We start from the raw sequence: 17,517 nt of genomic DNA, 5'->3' as shown, positions 1-17,517 counted from the left end.
GTCAATGCCTTTGCTGCATCAAAAATGAACATTTTTGAAGCTTGGACGAAGTTTAGAACACATACTTTTGCCAAGCAGCTGAAGAAGAAGTCCAAGCTGAACACATTTATCAAATTGGAGACGACTGTTCTGAGAGTGGTCAAAGCTGCAACAATAACTCAGGCCTTGGAGCGCAAGAACTACTTTTTTGATCAAGTCCGAGCTAAAAAGTTGGACCAACTGATCGAAAAATTGAAAGCCAACTATATTCCCACAAGTCCAACTACATACAATAATCGAGCTGTGATCACTCAGCTAGAAACTGATCTATTAACTCTGCAATCCCAAATAAAATTTTGGGAGACGAATCAGGAACTTGTTATTCATGAAGGCACTTCAGAAGATGAAGAAGCCGATTCACCTTCTCGGCACCGTGAACCATCTCCTGAACAAGCTGCTACAACTGATGAGACAGTTCAGAATGTGCCTCAACCTACTGCTGCTGATCCTCAAATGTACTCAGAAGCTGACTTGACACTCGCCAATATTGATGAAATTATTTAGTCAGTGATTCAAGAATCTCAAACAGAGGAACTTGTTTCTGTCTCAGTTGATCACTCAACTGATCGAGCAGTTCTAGAGGATCCCGTCTTACCTGAAGAGCTTGTTCAGCCTACTGATGTGCCAGCTCAGTCACCTGGTCAAGAAACTACTGAAAATGTGGAGGCTCAGTTGCTACATTCTGAAAATATTCCAACTGATGAGCCAGTCCTCGTTTCAGCTGAATCTCCAGCAGAAGCACCAGTTCTTGATGCTCCGACTGAAGATACCACAAATTTGCCTATTCAGCCGGACAATTCAGTTGCTACTCAGGATCTATCTTCTCCTCCCCCAGATCAAATTGGAGTTGCTGAAATAATTGTTCCAGAACAGACCATTGCAGAGACAGTTATAACTGACAGGACTTTAGTGGTCTTTGATCCAGTCTCAGGAGGACAAGCACCTGGGACTTCTGGACATTCACCACCTCATTCATCTAATGATCTTGAATTAGTTCTTGAAGAAATTCAAGATATTCAGAATAATATGCATAAAATTCTCTCTGCCATCTCTAACATTCAGCATACTCAACTCGCCCATTCTCTGAAACTAGAACATGCAGAAGTATTTAACTCAAAGAAACTGAAGGCAGTTCAAGCTACCGTGACCTCTCTTTCCTTTGCAATTGATGAAATAAAAAAGAATAGAAGTATAGCAGAAAGTCTCTCAGCCACTCAAGACACTATTAGCAAAAGAGTTGATGCGGTGGAGACACTCGTATCAAGAAAGATAGACTTCATGCAAACCACTGTGCTCAATGCAGTCGCAAACGTAGCCACTTCTGTCAAGATTCTTTCAACCGATGTTAAGATATTATCTATCAGAATGGAGGCGTTTGACAAAAAGGGAGAATAGATCATCAGATCAGCAGTTCAACGGAGATCAGCTCAATAGATTTGATAAAATGAAGCTACAGATTATTTCATTCTTTCATTGTACGAATCTGTACACAACAGTTGATTATTTTATCTACAACGAACTTGAAGATCATATAAGCTTCATTGATCAGTTATTAGTTGCTTAGTTTTGTCAAACACCAAAAAGGGAGAAATTGTTGAAAACTTAATTTCGGATGTTTGACAAACCGATTATTTATTGGAACTAACTGATCAAATATTCGATCTATACAGCTTGCCTAACTGAAGAGTATCGCGCATATTATCTAAGGCAACCGAACCCAGCTGAACTGAACTTTCGAAGAAAACCAACTGATCAGTTGAAAACCGATCAGTTGATATATTCAGCCGTATGCTTCCTTCAACTAAACATGTCTCGAGAAAGAACGATCAACCGACAAAGAGACATAGAAGATTGCAACGCCGCACTTAAATCAATACAGCTTAGAACAACGCATTTCGGCGAAAGCAGTTAAGACGTCGCATCACAATAAATGAAGGAAACAATATTCAAGGAATAATCAAGTAAAAAATCAACGGATACAAAGATTCAAATTCATCTCAAGTTACCGTTGGAAAGGAAGCATATAAATAAGTGAACAAAGCAGCTGAGAAGAAGAACCATCAACGCATTATTGAAGCTTGCTGTTACGCTGCTAAAATCACAATTCACAGCTCACGTATATCAGATATATCAGTAGCATCTAAAGCTACACTTTGAGCGTGTTAGCACTTTGTAATTCAATCAAGAATATATCAGTTGTGCTAAGATCAGTCACGAACTGATAAAAGCTGTTGTATGCTAAGAGTTTCAGTTTTGGCATTGTTAAGTCCAAACTGAAGTGGGTCAGTACAAGTCTTGTATTCGATCAAAGTCTTTTAGTGGAAATCCTATCCTTGAGATAGAAGGGGTGACGTAGGAGTGATTGAAATCTCCGAACATCCAGAAACAATCCTTGCGTACTTTATTTCAGTTTTGTATTCTATCTTTCAGTCAGTTATTTTCCGCAACTACTCTTAGTTTAACTGATTGTCATTGACCAACAAGATTCCGAGAATCAGTTTGTCACCAAACTGAATTCAAAATTCGAAAAGATTCATTTTAATTGTGAGTGTTTATTCAACCCCCTTCTAAAAACTCTTGATACGTTAATCGATCGTATCAATATGTCTTCCCGTTGCAAGATTTCGGGTTTTCATAGCTAAAATGTTATCATGATTATCATAACTAATTTAGTGAATTTTCGAGTTGAAATAAAGTCATGCTTGAATAACTACGAGTTTTGAAAAAATGATTGGATATACGATGTTGAGATAATTTTCTAGAATTAATTGGTGAATTATTAATCTTCATAGTCATATATTTTGTTAAACTGTTGAATCGAATGATTCACATATTTTTACATTTGTTTTATTTTGTTTGAGTTGTATTATGACTTTAAATTTAGTCAATTGTTAAGTCCTAAATTAATGTAAGTTTGTATAAGTTATTTTTTAAACAATGTCTTTTAGAGAATTCTTCATGAGTGAAAGAAGACGAGACGTAGAAGAATTAATTCTTCAAACTTCCATAAAATCTCTTGTGTTTCTTATTTTTCTGCATTTATTATTTCCGGTTTGTGCTGGTAAAAGCTTAGTTATTTGATCCAGATCTAGATGGATTTTCTCCACTTAAAAAAAACATTGAAAAAGTAATTCAACCGCATATGTCCGGTCAAGAAAATGACTTTTACAGTTAACAACTGTCGTGTACGATTTGAGAATCATCTCATGCACAAATATTTCGAAAAAAGTTTCAAAATTTTATTCACCTCCCTATAAACTTTTAGTGTTTTATCATTCACATTAAACCTATATTAAAAAAAATAAAACTATTTTATATTTATAATTTAGAAATATGCTTATATTTTGGAAAATTTTAAAAAATTTATTTAATAATATTTATTAATTTATGCACGTAAAGTAGATATAAAAAAAATTTGTTAGTGAAAAATTCATCGAAATCTGTGTAGTATATAGTGTGGATTTAAGAAAATATGCAATGATATTTTGGATAAGTAAAATGTTTGAATAAGATCTTTTCAAAAACGTTATGGATCCTCTCTTTGTTTGAAAGAAGGGGCACTTCGGAAGAGTTTATAAGTTCTGTCAAATGCTATCTAAATTTTAAAACATTTGAACTTATTGTGCTAAAATTGAAATTTGACTATAAACATAAGGAAACAATTATATCAATCTAAGTTTTTCCTACAAAATTAGAAATAGTTAATATTGCTGCTTATTTTCAAAATTTGTTTGTTGATAAAAAAAACCGAGAGAGTTTGTTCTAGCTATTATCCCTAGTTAGACCTTAAACTCAAAATCTTGTCCAAGTATTTTTGATTAATTTATTAATAATGATTGCATGAGTCTTCAAAACAGAACATATACTGCATTAAATGTATATCTTTACAATGGCCGCATTAAAAAAATATAACATATAAATTATATACATACAAATGTCACTGAAGAATAATTATACAAACATATATGTAGGTAATAATCCTGGAATTTTACGATCACATCGGAGGCGGTGCGCAATCAACAGAAGATGAAGATGGAGCTGAAGCTGAAGCTGAAATGGGAGCAGATGCGGCTGCTGCTGCGCCAGAGCTCAGAAGTTGGAACATGGAACGCCGTGTATTTAAGCGTTGAGCCTTGCATAAATCTTGTAAAAATACTCCTGTTGATGAAACGTAGAAGCAACGTTTAGTGATAAACCGAATTTATCAATATAATTTCACATGATGTATGAGTCAATTCATGTTATGATATTATGGAGTAGTACAAGTTTATATAACAAATTCTGCTTCAATATTTTCAAATTTTTTCTCGTGTAATGCACCGGTTCTTAGATCTTCGTCATTTGTATTTCTAGTTATTTTTCATGGATATTGAATTGAGATAAATGAAGAGTTTAAACTTATGTGATGTTCCGAAGGAATAAAGAGTTCAAATAAAATTTAAAAATAAATGCAACTCTCACCTTCTGCTAAAGCCAAATTGTAGTATAAATCAACAATATTGGGGCAGTTCTGATAGCACTGTTGGGAACATAGCTGAGTTGTGAAACGGGTCTCGAGGAGAGCATCTGATGAGATGCCGACAGAGGATTTGTCAACTCCACACGCTCTCACACATTCATCGCTCTCTATGTATTCATCCATTCTATTCGCCATCACTTGTGATGTCTTGCATTGGTATGTCACAGCCCCATCAGTTGACTCGAATGTCTCAAGCAAGCAACGGTAGCCTGAGAAGGCGACTGAGAATGAGCACTCTCCAACCGGTAATTGTTCGCAAACTAATTCCCCTGCACACACATATTTACAGACAATTATATAAGTTATATCATGTCGCGATGTTGTAGAAAATAATCGTGTGATGAAACATTGGGACCATAATTAGTACCAAGAGCTCCTCGAAGGAAGAGTAAGAACACAACGAAAGAGAGCATTTTTGGCATTTTAGTGCTGATGTTTAAGCTTTCAACAGATGGGGAAGATATGATTTACAGGGAAAAGGAGTTTATTTGGTTGTATAGTGAGAAGGGAAGAAGGTGTTTGTTTATATAGGTGAGAAAGCTTGGGAAAATGACAATTTATGAGCATTCTTTGGGAAGGAAATGTGTGGCGATGAAATCAACTACGTTTCTTGTTGGTAAGAATGATAACTTGTTTTGTTCGCACAAAATTCATTTTTTGGGATTCTTAGTTATTTGTCTTTGAGAAGTGACCCTCACCGATAAATTCTCTTTAAATAAAAAATAAAAAAACTTATAAAATATACTTGTAAATTTTTTTTAATATTGTAAATTTGGTTTTCTAAATTCTATTTAGAGAGATGTATCTTAAACTTTGAAAGGTATAAATTTTTTAAACGACATCACAGCCGTTTCAAAAATACTTTGGGTCATCCCAACTTAATTTTTAATATATATTTTCTAAAGGCCAAATTATCCCTACAAATTTTATTATATCCCAAATATACTCTACTAAAGTAAATAATAAAATATTTCAAAATGTCTAATAAGATTTATTTTCATTATCTTTATAGCAATAGCATCATTTCTTTTATTGTAATTATGATAATTAAAAAAATTTATAATTCAACATCTTTACTCCTATAAACAAAGAAAAATTGCAACCCCAAGTGACCCATCCAAAGAAAGCATAGAATACAGATTCATTGCCCAAAATTTCATGTTATAGATGTTGGCAAATAAATCTTTCAACTTCTAGCAAATCAAACGGTCACACTCGAACCAAAGAAGTCAGAGAAATTATAAATCCTAGAAACACTGTTGAATGAGACTAATACATTATTGTATCTTTGTCCGAGAAAGGGTAGTACCATGGAAACCGATCCGGCCACACGAAAAAAATAGTCTTAGGCAGCTTGCAAAACTGGGTTTGAGGCACTTTCTCCTGTTTTCTTCGATTTCGCAATGTATCTCCAACAGCGTTTGTGGACGCCGCTTATTTTCTTGGGAGCATCAGCAGGTATGCCTGAAATTGAGTCGATATAGACAAATAGAAGTCATAATTTTTCATTCCACTGGATTGGATAATGATATTTATTCATTAATTCACAAACAAAATGTTTCTTCGTAAAACTAATGCGTGGCAACTTTAGTGATGCAATTTGTATACAGGTTCGACAAAGAAGCTGTGGACAAGGAGGAAATGATAACATCTAGTTTACATATTTCATATTGGCTCTGAAACAAATCATGGAGTGACAAGTTTGGATGGATTCAACACCTGATACAGTTTTTCAAGTTTAGGCTTCACTCCTAGGCCTTTGCCCTAACCTTGGTACTCTAATTGAGAACCAACGTAGTGAAAGGGGCAATATGGAAAAGGGATATTATTGAGTCAACGTTGACAGTGCATATGTGTTATATTACACACTGCATTAAGAAGCATGAGTAACAACAATGTCAACATGAACGTTACTTTCTCAAGTAATGCGGCAAGATTACACATCCACATCTGGTAACACTCTTCCCACACAAGCTAAAAGGGATTTGGAATCTGGGTCCAAGACAGATGCTGCTGCTACCCCACAGGTTCTCGGGGATAATGCTAATCTTCCCTCCATTAGGAAACTTCCTCGAGTACCATTTGTGAATGTGTTTAAGAACAATAGTATGTCCAATGAGAATCATAGGCTGGAGTTCTTTGCACCTGGAACAAATAGACTGAAGTTTACCTATGATGATATTGATTTGATTGAGAAGACCTATGGTTTCTGCCTCTTAGGTTATGTCATTAGTGGAAGACCACCAACAAGTGCTTTACTCGAGCTTGTTCAAAGATGGGGGAAGGATATTAAGTTCCAAACACGAGAGTGGTTGGATTGTGTTTACGTTTCCTTCCTCAAATGTCAGGTATTTGATACTTAGCGGTGGACCATACTTGGTTTTTGGCTATCACTTGTTCCTTAAAGAGATGCCAAGATGCTTTCGGTTTAGGGAGGAAGATTTGAATTCAGTTCCGTCTTGGGTACAGATTCATGGATTACCTCCAGATTGTTGGAATCACTTCATTCTCAGCAACATCTCATCCGAAATTGGCACCCTGATTCATATGGACTTGCTCACTCATGGCCGCAAAATAGTGAAATTTGCTCGAGTGTTGATAGAGATTAATGTAGCTACTACAAGAGTACATGAGCTTCAAGTGGAGCTGCCCGTTGGTACAGTGAATGTTAAGTTTGTTTATGAACAAGACATCAAATTTTGCAGAGATCGTCGTAAGGTGGGACATGATAGCACCTGCTGCCCCAACTCAACAAATGGCAATCATGCAGCAGGTACCAGTAAAGACCCTCCACCAAGGAACAGATTACGATCAAAGAGTGCAGTTTGGAGACGGGATAGATCGCGTGGCAATCGAGATTGGTTAGTACTCACAGACATGCACCTCCTCGACCTGATACTGTGAAATGGGTTGGACATTAATGCAGGCTGTGGAAAAGAACAGCACATCATACCCAATTCTGTTGAAGCTACTGAGAATGTATCAAAGGATTGCGGGCAGCCGGAGATTTCAGTTGAAGATTTACAGAAACAGATTGATAAAGGGAAGAAGATTATTGAGGCTTGGGGATAATGCCACAAAAACCAGTGTTGATGAGGAGCCGTTTACTGAAGTGCTGAATAAGAAAAAGACTAAAGCGACCACTCTCAACCTTGAATCGCAAGCAGTTTAGCGGCAACTCTGTTCGAGCGGAGGCAACGAGAAAGCGACTAGAATCTTTGCAATTGTCGATGTTATCTAATGGGATTATGGCTGATGGATATAAAGAGATCAGGAGGTCTACAGAACTGTTGTTAGAAGCTGAGAGCTCGTTCATTGCACAAAAGACTAAGTGTAATTATCTGAAACAAGGGGATAGATGTTCTAAATTCTTCCACGACCTCATCAAGTGTAATACCAAGAGGAACTCTTTGATTGCTATTCGGAAACAAGATGGCACTACCACATTTGACTCGACTGAGATCAATGATCAGTTTATTCAGTTCTATAAGGGACTCCTGGGAAGCAAAGTTGATAGTGTGTGTACAAACTGACATCATTAGCGACGGCCCATGCATTTCAGAATGCGATTGGCACCAACTTACAGATGCTGTTACTATGGAGGAAGTTAATGGAGCATTGTTTGACATTGATAATGATAAAGCTCCAGGTTATGATGGATTTGGGTCCTTTTTCTTTAAATCTGCTTGGAATATAGTAGGGTGTGATGTTTTTGCAGCAGTTCAGGAATTCTTTGTTAGTGGGCGTCTGTTGAAACAATGGAATCACTCCATTACTGCATCGGTGCCTAAGTCTGTGGATGCATCCTCTGTTAATGATTTCAGACCAATCTCTTGTTGTACGGTATTCTACAAAATCATTTCTAAAGTCTTGATTGAGAGGTTGAGGAGAGTTGTCGGAGGGTTAGTTGATGAGGCACAAGCAGCGTTCATTCAAGGCCGTTCCATTGTTGATAATATTCATCTAGCCCAAGAACTACTCCGGAAGTATCCTTGCAAAAGTGGTTCCACGCGGTGCACGTTGAAAGTGGATATTCCGAAAGCCTATGACACAGTGGACTGGGACTTCCTACAAGAGGTTTTTACATTGTTGAACTTTCCTACCAAATTCACTGCTTGGATCATGGAATGTGTCTCCACGATATCTTACTCTATTGATATCAATGGCCAATACCACGGATACTTTGTTGGTAAGCGAGGTCTTAGACAAGGTGACCCCTTGTCTCCATTTCTGTTGATTCTTTGTCTTGAGGTACTATCTCAATCATTGAAACGCATGTCTAGATCCACTTCATTTGGTTTCCACCCTAAGTGTCCAAATTTGCAAATCACGCATCTTGCATATGCGGATGACTTGTTATTCTCTCGTGGTGATGTGCAAAGTGTCTTTGGTTATGAAATGTTTGAATGATTTTGGGGATATGGCTGGCTTGCGAATGAACTTGTTAAAATCTAATATATACTTGGCCAGTGTGAGTATGGATGCGCGACGACATATACTTCGGATTACAGGTTGTTGTCAATGAGAGCTTCCGTTACGTTACTCGGGAATTCCGTTGGCTTCGAGAAAGCTCAGATCGTCAGACTATAGTCTTCTGGTTGATGCAGTTGCAGTCAAGTTTAACTCATGGCCTCGACATTCATTATCATATGCTGGGAAACTTGAGTTGATCAGATCAGTGGTTCAGGGTGTGGATTGTTTTTTGGTTATCTATTCTTCCTATCCCATCTAACATTTTGGATGTTAACTATGCTATGTGCAAGAAGTTTGTGTGGCCTAGCAAACGACTTCCTATATCTTAGAGTTCATTATGTAGACCGATTGAGGACCGTGGATGGGGCTTGAAGAACCTACGTGCTTGGAACGAGGCTTTGATTTGTAAGACACTTTGGAAAATACATTTGAAGAAGGACAGTCCATGGATCAAATGGGCTAATCACCTATACAACAACTTTGGTGATGTGTCGCATTGGGGGTGGCATAAAAAAGAATAACCACTAATTAAACAGATTATTGGTATTCGAGATGTGTTGATTCGTGAACTTGGCACGTTAGATGCGGCTATTTCATGCCTCAATTGTTGGTTCAGTGGCAAGGCATGTCTTAAGAACGCGTATGATTTCTTTGTGCACAAAAAGGGCAGGTGGCCATGGAAACCTCTAATATCAAAGTCGTTCATCCTCCCTAAACACTGGTTTGCGCTCTGGCTCTTTGCACACACAAAATTTCTCACTCGAGATCGACTTGATTATGTTCTAGATAATTCTTGTGTGTTATGTAATGATGCACCAGAGTCCAGTGCACATATTTATTTCAGGTGCAGTGTTTCAAAGAGTATATGGGACGGTGTTCGAGACTAGTTGGGCATGAAGAAATGTATGGGATCGGCGACGGCAGTTCCGAGGTGTCTACCGTGGTAATTCTATGATTAACAAGATAAGGTGCATGGCACTTGCAGCCACAATATATCATGTTTGGAATACGAGAAATAGGGCAATGTTTGACAATGAGAAGCCAGATGTTGCGGCTATAATTAACAAGATTAAGATTTTAATCTTTCGTTGCATTCCGAGTGCGATAAATGTCATCGAGGATTTGTAGTAGGTAATGTTTAGCTAAGAAGTATGTATGGTGGATTCATCCTGAGATGCCCAGTGTAGTTGTACCTATACTATCTTTTTACATCATTTAACGAAAGTAATTTCATTAAAAAAACAAAAAACAAATCATGGTGCAACAAAAATATTTGATACTTTCCTTCCTAATGAATTAGTCTTTTTGGTTGGACGTCTTTGTCGAGTTATGGCATAAAACATTATTTTAGTTTCAACGATATTAGTGCTTTTGGCAAATAAAGCATATTCTATGAATGTAAATTGTGTTTGTAAATCATTTACGTCTCCATAGCAGGTATTTTGATAAAACTGAACCAAGTAAGATATGGACAACTTTCATGGATTGATAACCGAGAAACCAATCAATATTTCTCTCAGTCAGTTTTCTAAAAAGCGGTAGGCAAGCGACTGCCTACCGTCTAGCTTAGATGCCGTCTAACGGTTTTATAAAATTAATTGTTATAATATTTACTGACTTTATACATCATTATCTTTAAATTATTTTTAATTTTATTTTCATTTTTGGCATTAAATATTTTTTTATATAGGTGGAGAGAACAGGCTAATAAAAAAATAAGATGATTTTTTTATTTTATGATATTAAATCATTGTTTATATTAATTAAATATCATCATTGCGTTTTTCCTCTTCTTCGGATGCAAAATCATTCTCGTAAATTTTTCTGCTCTAAATAGCAGATGAATATGAAGATGAAGTTTGATGTGTTATGGCAAGCCAACAAATCACATTTCTTGTTGGACTTTGGTTTAGGGCTTATAAAAATATTACTTTTCATTTTTTTTTATTTAATTTTTAATTTAAATTAAAAGACAAAAAAACTTTAAAAAATTAAAAATAAATAAATAAATAAAATAAAAGCCCTAACCACTTAGGCTGCCTAGGCGGTCTTGGCTGGCCGACTAGCCCATTTTCTAGCCGATCAGCCGCCGCCTACCGCCGCCTAAGCCGATTTTGAGAACAGTGCTTCCGGTTCAGTACGTTGTGATCTACATAATTTTCTGAACCTTTAAAATAACCTACATTTTAACTTATTTAGACTTGGGCACCAAAGTTCATATTTCCATTTATAACCACTAGATGGGAACTCAATAAATAGGCATCTAAACACATCAACATACTTAACACATTTCCATTTCAGGCTTAATTACATACATAAATCATCTAGGAATCCTTCTCTGCATACCATATTCGTGGTTTAACTCTCCAACATCGTTTGGTGTGACAGATAACTATTTTCCTAAATCTACTTACCCTATTTTGTGTAAATGAGGGGACTCATACTAATAACTTAAACCAATTGAACCAAGATATCTAATATTGCAGAGGTTATTGTATGGCCAGCACCGACAGTTCAATGGAAAATATAACAATAAATGGGAGAGAATAAATCTATAATGAATCTAATATTCTTTTATCCTTTATCTATTTCCTCATGAAACCCCCAATTCATCCTTTCATACATGAATTTCAGAAAATATCTTCCACCAAACTGCATCAATTGTCATCTCAAAGGCAAATTGTCGAACATTAGCAACGTTTAAGGATACTAAGTTACTTCATTATTTCAATTTTGGCCAAAACTAAAAACAGTGTGATCACATTTACAGGTTGGGGTATCCATAATCCTAGATACAAGCATTTTTGTAGTGGCAAGACCCCAATCTATAAGAGTTTAAACATTAGAATCCTGAAAGAAAATTTTAAGAGAAGAAAAACAAATAATCATCTACATTTTGGCACATTTTGCAGCTAACATAGTGCCTTTTACTGTCGTCAACAAAAAAAGATCGTTGCAGAAATATAAATGAATGGAAAACACTTTATTTTAGAGCCCTTAATCTTGTAAGCATAAAAAATTATGATTCTATGGCAAAAGCCAACAGATTATTAGGGATCAAAAAATAAAGAAAGGTAAAATGAAAGAAAACACACTGGATAAGTGAGTAATTATACAGTCCATAAAACAACGGCAAAATGATATACAATTTAATGAAATTTATAAACACTATATGGGAAAAGCCAGGGTGAACTTGGTGACAAAAAAAGTCAAAAAAACTGGGGAGGTGAAAATACATTTTAGATATTGAAATTACTTTGGTTGCGGTGAACTTGAAAAGTAAGAGGATCTCAATGTAACGAAACACAGGAAGATCACTTCGTTTGATTAATATTAGAAAGGGGACATGGGAGAAAATATCACACTACTCCAAATCCAAAACTATTTATTCTTTCCAACAGTGAGACCGATGCGAGGCTAAAAAAGAACTAAAAACCTCAATTGCATTATCCACATATGAGTCACATCCAGCAATAATCGGATCACTAAAAAAGACTGTTAAATAGAATCACAAACCATTTCTCATTTCAATGTTGGCTGATTGCATCATGCCATCACATTCACAAGTCAATTCACAAATACCGTATGAAATTATTAGGGTAAGTAGAGATAAAATGGCTGTAAAATGAAACAGGTTTGAAGTGAATTTTTTATAATGTTTAAACCATGTCTCCATTTTTTACAGGTTCATCAAATTGTAGCAATGGTGATAGCATCTGATACACTCACTTGTACCTAATGGAACTTTTACCAGTTAACAAACAGATACATAATCAGAATAACAAATACACAAAACCAACTAATTTGACATGTTTTCTTCTATTGACTACCGTAGACTCATCAAATATTTAAAACCTAAGTACAACAATACACTTTCCATAGCTTATGGCTAACAGAATCTGGTAAATGGACTCAGTGATAAAATAACTCATCCCAGTAACGAGATCCAAAAAGAAATAAAGATATCTGAGTTCAATCACAAGACAAGAAATAAACACTGATTTCATGCATTCCAAAATTTATGAGCAACCATAAAGCTCCACCTTTCTAGTTTCTACATTACATATAAACTCGATGCTGTTGCTTTGGACTTGGATGCTAGTTAATAAGTAAAATAAATATAAGAGCAAATTCTTAACAGCCGAAATTTCCAAATAATAATATTAATAATAACAGCGAAGATAGGGGGAAAAGGGGTCACCATCTTTGTGAGCAATCCCCCAAGCTTTTCCGTGCCGTCCGTCCTGTGAAACACCCAAAATCATTAAACAACCTTTACTACAAAAATAATCCAAAATGCACCGATTACACAAAAGCCCGAATCCATACAAAGTTGAGAATTTATAAAAATAACTTGCATTTGAAAATTTGAGTGACAACAAACGAAGAAAAGGAAGAGTCTTCACTTTGTAAAGATTGATTTTTGTGATCTCGTAAGAGACGCTCGTCCAATGGGTCTTGGCCATGTGATAGCCAACACCCCAGTTGGGCAAGAACTGAGCCACCTCGAAGAAGTTTTTCTTCTTCCTACGATTCGGTTTCTTGGAAGCGGAGCCAGCCGATTCCGCCGCGGCGTTTCCAGCCGGGGTGGCGATGCTCCAATTTCTGAGGAAGGTAAACGAGAATTTGTAAAGGGCCGACGCCTTCTCTAGCGCGGAGGACCCTCTGAGAACAATCGCCATTTGAGTCTACTCCAAATTTTCAGCTCTAGTTGTTTTCTCTCGTTAGGTTTTTTTCCCAACCCCATTTTTGTTTTCAAGATTTTTAGGTTAACTTTTTCATTGTTTTTCGTTAAAATTCGTCGGTTCGGTTCGGTTTTCGATTTTTAATTTCGATATTTTTTATTTTTGGTTTTATAAATATATAATCCGATATACGAACTATTTTTCTTCGGTTTGGTTCGATTTTCTACTGAAATGGTTCGGTTATTTCTGTTTTGATACAATTATTTAAATTAATAATATAAATATATTGTAAAATATAATATGTTATCTTTTTACATGATTTTTTAGTAAAACATTTAAATGTAAAGTCTAAATGAATTACATAAACAACAATCAACTAAATATTATTCAAAAATAATTCATCATTCACCGAGAGCATCTCAAAAAATATATAATAAAAATAAAATTATTAATTTAATGAAATTTCAGTTTTTTCGGTCGATTCGGTTTTGACATATATAATCCGAAATCGAACCAAATAAAATCCGAATTTTAAAATTCGGTTTTCGTTCGATTCAATGTTCGGTTTTTTCAGTTTGAATTTTTTGTTTTTTCGGTTTATCCAAAGTTTGAACACCCCTAATTGTTGGATAATTGAATTTAAAAGACCGATCGAAATTTAAAATAATTTATTCTTAATTTGCATTTCCATCATTTCAATAGGATTATTTTTAACTTTTAAAAAAAATTAAACATTAGATTTTGTAATTTATAATGTAAATTATATTATTAAACATAATTGATATTTGATTAAAATAGATTGTTTAAAAAATGTATTAAATATAAAAGAATATAAATTTAAATTGAAATTTTTTTATATCAACTTTACTAGATTCGTCTTTTACATTTTTTATATGAAAAGTCGCTAGATTAATTAGTTTTAAAATTTCTACCAAAAATAAAACCATAAAATAGTGAATGATTCATTATGGTAAAACGAACTAAAATGACGACTCAACACATAAATAGAGGAGATCCATATGATAACCAAATTTGAATTGATATGTAGAGAAATACTAATTAAAGCTCCTCCAAATTCAACAATACATGTAAAATTGTCTGGAAATTTGGTAGTTGAGGTCACAACCACTAATGTTTTGATACTCGGATACGATATCAACATCATTCTTCGTATTCAGCTTCTTCATCCTCATACCCATCTTCATCAGCGGTTGCGTCCTGATATTGTTGATACTCAGAGACGAGATCGTTCATGTTGCTCTCTGCCTCGGTGAACTCCATTTCATCCATCCCCTCCCCTGTGTACCAATGCAAGAAAGCTTTCCTCCTGAACATGGCAGTGAACTGCTCACTAACTCTCCGGAACATTTCTTGAATAGATGTCGAGTTCCCGATGAATGTCGAGGCCATCTTAAGCCCGGTTGGAGGGATGTCACAAACTGTTGACTTCACATTGTTTGGGATCCACTCGACAAAGTAGGATGAGTTTTTGTTCTGCACATTCAGCATCTGCTCGTCTACTTCTTTTGTGCTCATCTTTCCACGGAACATAGCCGAGGCAGTCAAATACCGGCCATGACGGGGATCTGCAGCACACATCATGTTTTTGGAGTCCCACATTTGTTGAGTTAGTTCAGGGACGGTGAGAGCCCGGTATTGCTGAGAGCCACGGGAGGTGAGTGGAGCAAATCCCACCATGAAGAAGTGCAGACGTGGGAATGGGATGAGATTGACAGCAAGTTTACGCAGGTCAGAGTTGAGTTGACCAGGGAACCTGAGGCAACAGGTGACTCCGGACATAGTTGCGGATATCAAGTGGTTCAAATCACCAACTGTTGTGACACAAAAACAAAGCACAAAATTATATAACTTTATCACATACATTGAAATCCTTTTAACTCGTCAGTTAGTGATGAAAATAAATGACAGGAGCTTTTGCAAATCAATCATACTCCCAATTAATTGAACGATATTGACCTTTCAAATTACATGAGAACTATCTATTAATCATTCAATCGATATAGGAGACTTACAGCTAGGAGTAGACAGTTTAAGAGTTCTGAAGCAAATATCGTATAGGGCCTCATTATCAAGAACCATGCACTCATCTGCATTCTCAACTAGCTGATGAACTGATAACGTGGCGTTGTAAGGTTCAACAACAGTATCAGATACCTTGGGAGATGGGAACACGGAAAAGGTGAGCATCATCCTATCCGGATACTCCTCCCTTATCTTTGAAATCAAAAGGGTGCCCATTCCAGAACCTGTACCTCCACCCAATGAATGGCAGACCTGGAACCCTGCATTCCAAAAACCACAGACGAGCATCAAATTATTGCTAGTTTTTTTTTTTTTACCTTTTTCAAACATTTGCAATTTAAACTAACGGAAACCGGAGTACAAAAACAAGCAAGATATTAATGCATTACATAAAAAATGCATTGATGACATATTATCGATGGAGAAAGATTGATGAATAAACGAGAATTGTTGGTGCACGCACAGAGGCATTTATTCAAACTTGTAACAATCAAAATGATATACGACGCTCAATAAAATAAACGGAAAAAGATCCTGGATCTGAAGAGTTGATTACACGAACATCACCTAAACATGTACACGAAAATAGGGGCAAAAACTGAGAAGGCATAATCGCAAATACCTTGCAAGCAATCGCAATTCTCCGCTTCTTTCCTGACAACATCGAGAACCGAATCAATCAACTCGGCACCCTCGGTATAATGCCCTTTAGCCCAGTTGTTCCCAGCCCCAGATTGCCCGAACACGAAATTATCTGGCCTGAAAATCTGGCCATACGTGCCCGACCGAATGCTATCCATGGTCCCCGGCTCCAGATCCATGAGCACGGCACGAGGGACAAACCTGCCGCAACTGGCCTCATTGTAGTACACGTTGACCCTCTCTATCTGCAGATCTGAATCTCCCTTGTAATGTCCCGTCGAATCGATGCCATGCTCGGCGCAAACAACTTCCCAAAACTTTGCCCCAATCTGGTTGCCGCACTGACCACCCTGGATGTGAAGGATCTCACGCATTTTTCACAGCAGAATGGGAGCAGAAACAGAGAGGCGAAGAGTATTTGATTTGGTTGGGAATAGAGAGAAAATTTGGAAGATGGGTGAGATAGATCTGAATACGTATTTGTGGTTTGTATGTACGTATATGTAGAGCGAGAGAGGGGGGAGGAACCAACGGCTATTGTTTGAAGTTTGAATTTTGAAATTTGAATGATGGCAATGCGATTGGCGGAGTCCGAGGTTCATTGCTAACAGCTAGATTTGACAGACTGTCAATAAATCTAAGATTTAGTAATAAAATCAGTGGTGGAATTTTGCTTTAAAATAGTTTTATTAAAAGATTGGGGGAAATAATTTAATAAATATTTTTATTGATTTCAATTATGTTTCTAAATGATTAATCAATTGCAGAAAATTTTTTTTAATTTAAAAAAAAAATTTGGGCTTGCAAGATCATAAAATTCGACTTGGGCCATAGACTATAGGATCTCAATTTTTTTATAAAAGCTTTTTTTCCCAAGAACTAGAAATAAATTAGTCAGAACCCTCCTTTTTAATAAATAAATAAATTTTAACTTTTTAAATTCATTTTACAATATTTTTTTAATAAAAATTATAATTATAAATATTAAGTTTTTGAACAAATTGAATAACTGACAAAATACTCAGAAGCGGATATTGTGTTGTATTTTTAGCATCTTATAATGATAGCTATCTATCACTTGATAAAGATTGATTTGGTATATCAAGATGACGCTAA

At 36.0% G+C, this 17,517-nt stretch overlaps 3 protein-coding genes across 3 annotated transcripts; all 3 read right to left on the bottom strand.

Annotated features, from left to right (window-relative positions):
* Positions 1-3,855: 3,855 nt before the first annotated feature.
* Positions 3,856-5,065, bottom strand: LOC140978733 (uncharacterized). The gene is made up of 3 exons (XM_073443946.1): positions 4,926-5,065; positions 4,501-4,827; positions 3,856-4,197 (listed from the first exon to the last, which is right to left on the bottom strand). Exons 1-3 carry the CDS (start codon positions 4,978-4,980, stop codon positions 4,034-4,036), a joined length of 546 nt encoding a protein of 181 aa, XP_073300047.1. The 5' UTR covers positions 4,981-5,065; the 3' UTR covers positions 3,856-4,033.
* Positions 5,066-5,674: 609 nt separating this feature from the next.
* Positions 5,675-13,796, bottom strand: LOC140979466 (uncharacterized). Its single transcript, XM_073444872.1, has 3 exons — positions 13,438-13,796; positions 13,233-13,275; positions 5,675-6,022 (listed from the first exon to the last, which is right to left on the bottom strand). Exons 1-3 carry the CDS (start codon positions 13,711-13,713, stop codon positions 5,904-5,906), a joined length of 438 nt encoding a protein of 145 aa, XP_073300973.1. The 5' UTR covers positions 13,714-13,796; the 3' UTR covers positions 5,675-5,903.
* A 979-nt stretch (positions 13,797-14,775) lies between these two features.
* Positions 14,776-16,928, bottom strand: LOC140979465 (tubulin beta-2 chain-like). Its single transcript, XM_073444871.1, has 3 exons — positions 16,382-16,928; positions 15,750-16,019; positions 14,776-15,548 (listed from the first exon to the last, which is right to left on the bottom strand). The coding sequence occupies exons 1-3, from the start codon at positions 16,773-16,775 to the stop codon at positions 14,878-14,880; spliced, it is 1,335 nt and encodes a 444-aa protein (XP_073300972.1). The 5' UTR covers positions 16,776-16,928; the 3' UTR covers positions 14,776-14,877.
* Positions 16,929-17,517: the final 589 nt, after the last annotated feature.

The sequence above is a fragment of the Primulina huaijiensis genome, chromosome 6 (assembly GCF_012295235.1).
Source record: "Primulina huaijiensis isolate GDHJ02 chromosome 6, ASM1229523v2, whole genome shotgun sequence".
NCBI classification, from domain to species: domain Eukaryota; kingdom Viridiplantae; phylum Streptophyta; class Magnoliopsida; order Lamiales; family Gesneriaceae; genus Primulina; species Primulina huaijiensis.
Note: the sequence above shows the minus strand (reverse complement) of the source record. Positions and strands in the feature narration are given on the sequence as shown.

Excerpts from the sequence above, each read along its gene's own strand:
- LOC140978733 (XM_073443946.1), bottom strand. The coding sequence starts at position 4,980 with ATGCCAAAAATGCTCTCTTTCGTTGTGTTCTTACTCTTCCTTCGAGGA. Across the intron at positions 4,828-4,925 it reads CTTCCTTCGAGGAGCTCTTG|GGGAATTAGTTTGCGAACAA; the intron begins GTACTAATTATG and ends ATGTGTGTGCAG. Across the intron at positions 4,198-4,500 it reads CAATTTGGCTTTAGCAGAAG|GAGTATTTTTACAAGATTTA; the intron begins GTGAGAGTTGCA and ends TTTCATCAACAG.
- LOC140979466 (XM_073444872.1), bottom strand. The coding sequence starts at position 13,713 with ATGGCGATTGTTCTCAGAGGGTCCTCCGCGCTAGAGAAGGCGTCGGCC. Across the intron at positions 13,276-13,437 it reads CAAAAATCAATCTTTACAAA|GACGGACGGCACGGAAAAGC; the intron begins GTGAAGACTCTT and ends GGTGTTTCACAG. Across the intron at positions 6,023-13,232 it reads GGGGATTGCTCACAAAGATG|GCATACCTGCTGATGCTCCC; the intron begins GTGACCCCTTTT and ends ACTCAATTTCAG.
- LOC140979465 (XM_073444871.1), bottom strand. The coding sequence starts at position 16,775 with ATGCGTGAGATCCTTCACATCCAGGGTGGTCAGTGCGGCAACCAGATT. Across the intron at positions 16,020-16,381 it reads GAATTGCGATTGCTTGCAAG|GGTTCCAGGTCTGCCATTCA; the intron begins GTATTTGCGATT and ends TTTGGAATGCAG. Across the intron at positions 15,549-15,749 it reads TAAACTGTCTACTCCTAGCT|TTGGTGATTTGAACCACTTG; the intron begins GTAAGTCTCCTA and ends GTGTCACAACAG.